The sequence below is a fragment of the Alexandromys fortis genome, unplaced genomic scaffold (genome assembly GCF_014885135.2).
Source record: "Alexandromys fortis isolate MF-2015 unplaced genomic scaffold, M_Fortis_MF-2015_v1.1 scaffold_145, whole genome shotgun sequence".
NCBI classification, from domain to species: Eukaryota; Metazoa; Chordata; class Mammalia; order Rodentia; family Cricetidae; genus Alexandromys; species Alexandromys fortis.
In genome coordinates, this window is record NW_026068049.1 from 4,417,091 (window position 1) to 4,427,350 (window position 10,260).

Consider the following 10,260-nt stretch of genomic DNA (forward strand, 5'->3'; position numbering starts at 1 on the left):
CTCTCTCTCTCTCTCTTTCTTTCTTTCTTTCTTTCTTTCTTTTCTTTTTTTAGACAAGGTTTCTCTGTAGCTTTAGTGCCTGTCCTGGAACTAGCCCTTGTAGACCAGGCTGGCCTCAATCTCACAGAGATCCACCTGCCTCTGCCTCCCGAGTGCTGGGTTTAAAGGCATACGCCACTAGCGCCCGGCTCAGGGAGAATTTGTAAATGAAAACGCATTGGATGTAGTGCTGGTACCACACTGCACGATTCTGAAATTTTCAGTAAGCCTTTCAGTAAGACTTCCCTGATCTTAGTTGCAGATTCTGAAGCTCTTCATTCAGGCATCCTGGAAATGAAGCGCTTGCTTCTGTCTTCCTGAACTTTCAAACTCATGATATATCTCCTTTTCCTCTTCCCAGAGCCGGGTCGTGTAAACAGATATTGATTCCCCTCAGGCCCCAACAAATGGCATAGTAAAGTAGGACTTCACTTTTCCCCGGGGAAAATATTCAAGAACTTATGGGTAAGATCCTACAGAGAGCTGGTTGAGCAAGGGTTGGAGAGGAAGAACCCTTACTCTGAGGACATAAAGCTTCGTGACGTCGCCCCCACGTGGCGGCAGGAGGCAGTTACCATCGCCCGCAGTGGGAAGGGCGAGGGCCGGTTCCCTCTGGACCACATGAAGCTCTGTGCCATGAAGCCCTGGTAAATATTAGGGCACAATGGGAGATCTGATGTAACCATGGTGGGAAAAATGGGTGAATCTAGTGCAGAGAATGATGTGTGGAGTGAGGGACTATCAGCAGACTCAACGACAACTATTAGCTCCCTTTCTTAACAAGAATCCTCTAGAGATTTCCCCTGACCTAAAAAGAGAAATCGTCTTGTCTATATGCTTTTTACTGAGTCACAGAGGCAGCATAAAGCTATGACTTTTCTGCAGTCAAATTAAAAAGGTCAGTTTTTTATTTTGTGGATTTGAATTTATATGACTATAGCATTGAGATATGGATCATTCGTTTTTATTCTTCTGAACTTGTCATTGACCTCCAGAATAGAAGATGCGAAGCTATATTGACCAAACACCGATGCGTGTAGTTTAAACTGTTGGAGTTATAGACAACATCTTTCGAAAATGTGAAGACTAAGTACTAGGTCAAAGGGGACATCTGTACACAGTGCAGTTTTCTGGGGTGGGAGCCAGCCCGTGGTCACTGAACTTGTTAGGAAGCAGACTTTTAGCCAGATCGTGGTGGCACACGCCTTTAATTCCAGCACTTAGGAGGCAGAGGCAGGGGATCTCTGTGAGTTCGAGGCCAGCCTGGTCTACAGAGCTAGTTCCAGGACAGGCTCCAAAGCTATGCAGAGAAATCTTGTCTCTAAAAACAAATAAAAAATTTTTAAAAATTTATTTATATGACATTGTGGGGACAATGTCTATAAGGCTGTTTTTATATCTTTGTTTCAAACACCGTTTCTATCTTCTAGGACAATGAAAGCACACATCCTACTCCTGATATTTTAGAAGAACCATGCCATTCTGATTCTAGAGCACCAAAAGAAAGGACAAGGTATTGTTCCCATTACGTGTAGGAAGGGTAAAATGATGATCAAAGTTTCAACTATGTAAGAATGTTGGTATCAAGAATAAAATAGAAAGTGAGGAGGTATGTAAGACATTTTTTTTTTCTTGAACAGATTTTCAGCAATGATGTTGTTCTTCAGACTTAATGAAGATGATTGCAGTTTGAATTGGCAACAATATAGGAGTGGATTGTGTGGCCTCCTGGTCTACTAGATTTTAGAATTATGAATTATATGCTGTAGACATACTGAGTGACTTACCTATATAAAATCTTCAGGCTCATGTATGTGCCTTTCAATGAGGATACAGTGAATTCATTTTCCCTATGTTAAGGAGAACCAGGCCTCCAGCACTTGAATCTTTTGTAGACTTAGACGTACTGCCATCTGGGGACCAGCCTCCAGAAGCACAGGGCCTTGACGGGCATATCCAGAATTGGTGAGGCTAACCTTTTTTATCTGATGGGGGTTAGGAAAAAAGACATATACAAACTCTCCTAATAGTTTCCTTCTTTATTCTCTCTTTCTTCCTTTTCTCTCTCTCCTCTCGTGTTGTTTTATAGTTTTTATACCCCAACAAAATCTTCCAGGCAGTACAAGAGTCAAAACAGTTATATTCCATTTGTCAAGTGAATAATTATAGGTAAAAACATGTTTTTCGTCTCTCTCAGGTGATTAAACATTTTATATGCTACAGGTAAAAAACAAATTATCCCAAGAAATTTGCTATAGATTAACCATGCAACAAACAAAAAGCTTTTGTCAGGTCTTTTACTGGAAGGCTACATCTTGCAGTTAAAAAGAAAGGGCCAATTTGTAGTTGGAGACTGTTCTTTTGTTCCAAGCCACCCAGACCCAAATAAATCACACAGAAACTATATTAATCACAACACTGTTTGATCCATTAGCTCAGGCTTCCTACTAGCTAATGCTTACACCTTAAATTAAGCCAATTCTATTAATCTGTGTTTTACCATGAGGCTGTGTAGATAGATAAGTAGCTCTCTCCTCACTGAGAATAGAAAATGGAGAGATGAGACACAGTGAAAAAATCCTGAACTGTCTCTCTTAATAATGAGATGGAAGGTGAGTGTCAGCAACCTAACTAACTATAAAGGAATCATCGAGTTTTTCACATTCCCTTTTGGATGAAGAAAAGGCGACAGACATTTGCAGGAAGATGCTAGGAATTCCCAAGTCACTGCACACCTAAGTCAAGGGCAGCCATCAAGGTCTACAGTCCATGTCCTTTTTAGAGATGACAGCATTTCACTGTCATTCTATTTATACAATACAGTGACTCCTGTTAAATTGTGAGTGAATTTGGGAGTTACAGGCACTTGGCATATAATTCAGGTGGCTCGATTTCCCCTCCTGTGTCCCCGCACTACTGACTTCAGTGAAGATATTTGTTTGCTTTTCTAGCTTCCAGCCATGGCTTGATTCCAGGTGATGCTGTTTCTCTTTGCTTTGCTACTGCAATCATTGCCCACAGAAGGAAAGGTAAGTTGAGGTGGGAGCATCCTCTCAGAGCACGCGTCAACTTTGGAAAAGGGCGGGCCACTTTGAGAGCAGAAGAATGCAGTGTCTGATAGGTGGCAAAATGCCCATGGGTGTCATGGAGCACTTCACTAGAAGGCAGAAATAGGGGACTAAGTCTTCTGTTCCATCTTTCATGGCTGTGGTGGCCTGCAGTCACATGTGCCCTTTGGATACTTGAAAAGCCAAAGTATATTCCAAGGAGAAAGTTCACAGGTGTGAACAACATAGCACAAGTCCAACCACAACAGACTTCACTAGTATTCTATGGTCAATAAACAGATGACACTATTTCATATAATTGCTTAAATAATAGATAAAGTTCACAGCACTGTTCTTAAGAATTACCAGACTTGCCGACTGAACACAGTAGAAGTGTATTATCTACAACTGTCGGGGCTAGACGTCTGGAATTGAGGTCTCTCTGGTGGACTTCGGAAGGAATTGATTCTTTCATTTCTCTTATATTGACTTCTACCAATTGACAGATGACTATGTCACTCCAACCTCTTCCTTCCAGTTTATATAATCTTCTCTGTGTTTCTCAGGAAATCACTGGGCCCGATATTCACGTTCCACTTGGGTACTTTAGGATAATATTGTGTCAAGATCCTGAGTAGATTACTTCCGTAAAGACATTTTCTTCCCAGATAAGACCATATTTATAGATCCATTGAATGTGTTATGTGTTATCTTGAGGGGGCAATTACTCAATTTATCACAAATAAATATATTGCTGAAAATCACTTTCACACTTTAATAGGTCATCTCCAATTAAAATCACATGTCACTCACAACTCATATTTTAAAGAGACAGCATGTTATGTGCGTTTAAAGAGCTACTTAATTATGGGTCTTCTACTCCAAGGATTTTCTATGTTCTTTGTTTCTTTCCATTTCTATGTGATTGCTCAGGAATAAAATTTACATTTTCTTTTCCTGTTTCAGTATATTTATCTATTTCTTTATTGTTTACAAATAACTGGACTTGTTTCTAAAATCTTTTTGTGTTTATCAGTGATCTTGGTATTAGCACATAAAATACTGCTACTGTGCGGAATATTGAATTCAGACTCCCTATTTCACACATGATTTTATGCTTTAATGATCCAAGAACAAGGCCAGCCATCCTTGTAAGTGTGTGTAAGGCTCGCAGATGGAGTTCTCCTCCTGACCTGGAAGCCTGCGAATGTGCGATACTGTCATCTTTGTTGTCTCTTTTCATGCTCTTCTATGACTTTTAGAACTCAACACTAACTAGAAATGAAGACCTTGATAGTTGTTCAGCTCCTATTTGGCATTCATAACTGTAACCAGTCTGAGAATCACCTTTGTTTTTCCCAAATAGTTTATATTTATTGGACGCTTTTCTATGACAGATACTGTGCTAGGTCCCTACAATATTCTTTTTCTTTTTTCACTTTTTAAAAAGAACTCTGTTTATTGAGCTGTATGTTTTTCTCCACTGGCCTTCTTTTCTCTCCCCTCCCCTTCATCTTTCTCCCATGGTCCCCATGCTCCAAATTTACTCAGGAGATCTTGTCTTTTTCTACTTTCCATGTAGAATCCATGTATGTCTCTCTTAGGGTCCTCATAGTTGTCTAGGTTCTCTGGGATTGTGAATTGTAGGCTGGTTTTTCTTTGCTTTATGTCTAAGAGCCACTTGTGAGTGAGTACATGTTATTTGTCTTTCTGGGTTACCTCACTCAATATATTATTTTCTAGATCCATTTGTTTGTCCGCAAATTTCAAGATGTCATTATAATAGCCAAATTCATAGCCTGGAGAAAGTTTGCTTCTTATTCTCAAAGACTTTTATATAACAGTTTTCCATCTTTTCTTCCTTAAATGATTTTCCCTCGGACCCTCACCATTTTATTACTTCCTGGTTCAACTCCTGGCCTTCGTTCCTAAAAGTCATTATCCAGTGAGATGTCATTGGGTTTTGGCACCACTAATTGCTTACTGATAATCTCTCTCAGCATGACTTTCTATGTTTCTCTCCGGTCCGATGAAAACTGTACATCTTTTCAAATCCCAACCAAGAGTCATCTTTTGTGAACTGTTTGTTATCCTTAATAAATTGATCTCTCTTCATATAGACTTCACCTATCATATTTTTTATGCCTTATGAACTCTTAAGGATAGATTCTGATTTTTGGTAATTTTAGACTTGATATATATCTTACTTTCTGACCTCTCCAATAAAACTCTATTGATACTCATATAAAAATAATCATAGCTATACATAGAAATTTCAAGACAAAACATAATGGAATAACAATCAGAAAGTATTTCTTACCCTAAGAAACCAAGTTTTAATGCATTTTAAACACGTTTTTAATTGATTTTAATGAGCTATACATTTTCTCTTCTCCCTTCCATTCTTCTTCCCCTCCCCTTCAACCCTCTCCCATGCTCCCATGCTCCCATGCTCCCAATTTACTCAAGAGATCATGTCTTTTTCCACTTCCCATGTAGATTAGATCCGAGTATCTCTCTCTTGTGAATTGTAGGCTGGTTTTCTTTGCTTTATGACTAAAAGCCACTTAAAAGTGAATACATATGATACTTGTCTTTCTGAAGTCTGGGTTACCTCACTCAATATGTGATGCTTTCTAGATCCATCTATTTCCTTGCAAAATTCAAGATGTAATTTTTTTTTCCTGTGTAGTGCCCCATTGTGTAAATGTACCACATTTTCCTTCCTTATCCATTCTTCAGTCAAGGGGCATTTAGGTTGTTTCCAGGTTCTGGCTATGACAAACAATGTTACTATGAACACAGTTGAGCACATGTTCTTGTGGTATGATTGAGCATCCTTTGGATATATACCCAAAAGTGGTTTATTGGGTCTTGAGTTAGGTTTTTTCCTAATTTTCTGAGAAATCATCATACTAATATCCAAAGGGGCTGTACCACTTTGCACTCCCACCAGCATTATAGAAGTGTTCTCTTTGTTCCTCATCCTCTCCAGCATAAGCTGTCATCAGTGTTTTTGATCTTGGCCATTCTTACAGGTGTAAGATGAAATCTCAGAATTGTTTTGATTTGCATTTTTCTGAAGGCTAAGGATGTTGAGCATTTCCTTAAGTGTCTTTCAGCCATTTTGTATTCCTCTGTTGAGAGTTCTCTGTTTATGTCTATACCCCATTTTTTATTGGATTATTTGCTCTTTGGTGACCATTTTCTTGAATTATTTATATATTTTGAAGATCAGTCCTCTGTCTGATGTGGAGTTGGTGAAGATTTTTCCCATTCTGTAGGCTGCCATTTTGTCTTGTTGATTATGCTGTTTGCTTTACAGAAGCTATTCAGTTTCAGGAGGTTCCATTTATCAATCGTTTCTCTCAGAGTCTGTGCTACTCTACTGGGTTATATTTAGGAAGTGGTCTCCTGTGCCAATGCATTCAAGTGTACTTCTTACTTTCTTTTTTATGAGGTTCAGTGTGGTTGGCTTTTTGTTGAGGTCCTTGATCCATTTGGACTTGAGTTTTGTGCATGGTGATAGATATGGAACTATTTTCAATCTTCTACATGTTGATATCCAGTTATGCCAGCACCAATTATTAAATATGCTTTCTTTTTTCCATTATATATATATATGTTTGCTTCTTTGTCAAAAATCAGATGTTTGTAGGTGTGTGAATTAATATCTGGGCCTTCAATCTGGTTCTATTGGTCCTCCTGTCTAAACACCAATATTTTTATGTTTTGAAGTTAATTTAAGTCACATTTTGAGAATAACGGGAACATGGGAATGTTTGGTAATTCTGGGATTGGTCATTGCTGATGATTGACTTTTGCACCCACTATCCAGTATGAATCTATGTTTGTGCTGCTTCTGCTAGCTCAAGGCATTATCTAATAGTCTGTGTTCTTAGGAACACAAAGCAGCGTGTCTATTAGACATACTTCAGAATCTTGCTCACACCCTTGGAACACTGCACCCTTGTATAAATTTAAGCTTAGAACCTGTCTAACAACCAAAAGTCCCATTCTGCTCTGAGATTTAGCTGCCATGTGCATATGATCATGAAGATAAGCTGAAAATATGAACTCTGGACCAATCACATTTCACTAGTAAACTGAAGAAAGTAAGAAACATTCCATTCAATAGATGAACGTGCTGCCCTCTAATTGTGTGGGAAACATTTGAAAATATTTAAAAAGTATGTATTGAATAGTCTTGGAAAATGTGCTGCCTAATGGTTTTGCCCATGTGCTGGACGGGAGATAGGAATTAAGACTGAATCTGCAAGTCCTATTGCCAAATGCAGATGCCACAAAGAGCAACGTTCTCTGTAGTCTATGGATCAAGGGGTTTTCTCATCATACGTATTTTGGTTTGACCAAATGCAAAAGGTTAAGTCTAAGGCCTTCTGCTATGAGTGTTTGATGACAAAATGTTATCTCATTTTTAATCTAAATTTGATATGTATTATGTTTTCCCCTCTACCAACTCCTCTCAGATCCTCTCCATCTCCATATTCACCCAACTTCATGTTCTTTCTCTCTCTCTAACAAAAAACAAAACAAAACAAAAACACAACCAAAATCCAAAATGCAAAAGCAAAACAAACAAAAAACAAGTCAAAAATGCCAAAAAAGTTAAGTCATAATGACATCTGTTGGTGATTAGCAAATTATTCTTGGGCATAGGGCCTGCCCTGGAGCACAGTTGTACTCACTGTGAAAGTTTAAGTACAAATGGACCCCATAATCTTGTAGGATATGGCACAGTTAGGAGACATAACTTTGTTGAAGTGGGTGTGACCTTGTTGGAGGAAGTGTGTCACTGTGGTGGTGGGCTTTGAGGTTTCCTAAGTTCAGGATACTGTTCAGATAGTCAGTCAACTTCCTATTGTCTGCAAGCTAAGTTGTAGCCAACAGAATGCCTGTCTGCACATCATCATATTCCCCACCATGATGATAATGGACTTAACCTTTGAAACTATAAGCCAGCCACCACAATTAAATGTTTTCTTCATAAGAGTTGCCAAGGTCATGGTGTCTCTTCATAGCAATAGTAAAAACCTTAGCTAAGACACTGATACTCCATTGGAGAAGACTGATTTTTTTTTTCTTTGCCAGCAGATAGCTACTCAGTTAGGGGTGGGACTCCATGTCAAGTTTCAGTTCTCAAGCCTGGGATTTTTGTTTGGTGAACCTCTGCAGATCTTTTGTGTATTGCCACAGTCTCTGTGAGTCCATATGCATATTGGTCTTGTGTTTCAAAAACACTTTTTCCTTGGCGTCACCATCACTTTTGCCTTTAGCAACATTAAGTTCCTTCTTCTGCGTAGATCCCTGAACCTTGGTGGTGGTGGTGGTGGTGGTATGTGTGGTGGGGGTGATTTTGTTTCGGTCATCTCACTTAGGACTGCGTGTTCCAAAGTCTGTCACTCTGCACATTGTCCTATTGTAGGTCTACTGAAAGTTCTCATCTACTGAAAGAAGAGGCTTCTCTGATGAGGCCTGAATGATGCACTGATCCATGGTATAGCGATGTGTCATTATTTTATTGTTATGTCCCTGTACCAGAATAATAGTAGGTTTTCCCTTAGATCACATGGCCCATGTAGTCTCAGGTTCTTTGCCACTTTAGCATTCTCAGAACTTGGTTCCAGCTCATGGATTGGCCCTAAATTCAATCAAAAAGTGGCGTCTTCCTTTCATAATATTGATGTCCTATTGCACCAGACTAACATGCAGGCACTGTTATAAGTCTCATGGTTTGTATCTGGCCAATATGATCAATATTTATTGATCAACCTTTATTCTCTGGTCGTGTTCAGAGTACCTCCCTGAACCATCTCCTATAGGACTGTATTAACACACACATACACACCCACACCAATGAAAGCTGAAATAAAATACAAAACTATCATTTGTGACCTCAGAGGAGTTTTTGTCTAGGAATGACTGACTCATCATTTCCAAGTCTTCTGTCTACTTATTCCTATTAAAATTGTTGACACAGATGTATTGGCATTGCTGAACAGCTAACACTTTTCTATTTGGGTGATGTTATGTGATAATAGTTTCAAGTGATTATTTTTTGTTGTTGTCGAAGTAATTTCTTCACTGTCTGTCATCTACAAAAACGTTAAAAGTTATTTTCCTTTAGGATCCTGCTTTTGCTGCACTGTTAACCGGCCAGGTGCAAGTTCAAAGAGAGATTGTGAATAAGCACAATGAACTGAGGAGAGCAGTTAACCCCACAGCCAGCAACATGCTAAAAATGGTAAGAGACTCTGGTGGAAATGAGATGAGCCAGCTGTGGGGATAGGAGCAGCTGGAGATGGCTTAACATCATGGTTTAAAATATTCCTTACTTCTGTAAGGACCAGGCTTCAGCAACTCAGGAACCGGGGGTCGGGAACAACAGAGTCAGCACACTCAATTTGACTTTTCTCTCTGAGGGGGTAAAACTTAACTATCTGTGGCCAGCGAAAAGGGGAATAACACACACACACACACACACACCTTGAGGAGCTCTCTATTATATCCCTCTCATCTTTTTATTTCTTTTATTACCTCTATCCGGAAATATCCCTTCTGTGTGTTTATTTTTCCCTTACAGCTTAAAAAACCCAACAGATTCATTTAGACAATATAAAAATAATTACAGTGTAGTTACATTTATTTATTTATTTTTAAAAAGGAAAACAAACTATCTTTTTTTTTTCATTTTACATACCAATCCCAGTTCTCATTACCTCCCCACTTCCCATTCCCTCCACCTTCCCTCCACCCCACCCCCTATCCATTCCTCAGAGAGGGCATATTGCTTTGGGGAAGGTCCAAGACCCACCCTGCTATATCTCAGAAGGTAATATTAAAAAAATCTCAAAAGAATAACAAATATAAACTTTTATATATGAAGAGAAATCAGTCAGTATTACCTTAAATTTTCAGGGTGCACACCCACACATCAACAGGTTTTTTTTTTATAACAGGAAGTTGAGGCAGAAATGGGTACAAGGAATTGATCATCCCCTTGATCACCAACCCATCTTAACAAGAAAGGCATGTGAGCTAATCAAGTGGCGCAAGCCTTTAATCCCAGCACTCGGGAGGCAGGGGCAGGGGGATCTCTGGGAGTTCGAGGCCAGCCTGGTCTACAAGAGCTAGTTCCGAGACAGGCACCAAA

At 39.2% G+C, this 10,260-nt stretch overlaps 1 protein-coding gene across 1 annotated transcript in view; it reads left to right on the top strand.

Moving 5' to 3' along the window:
• The first annotated feature begins 2,999 nt into the window (after positions 1-2,999).
• LOC126486866 (cysteine-rich secretory protein 2-like) overlaps positions 3,000-10,260 on the top strand; it is a 15,621-nt gene continuing 8,360 nt past the window's right edge. The window contains 2 exon segments of the mRNA XM_050119378.1: positions 3,000-3,068; positions 9,235-9,351. Of these exon segments, the coding sequence (XP_049975335.1) occupies positions 3,000-3,068; positions 9,235-9,351 (186 nt within the window).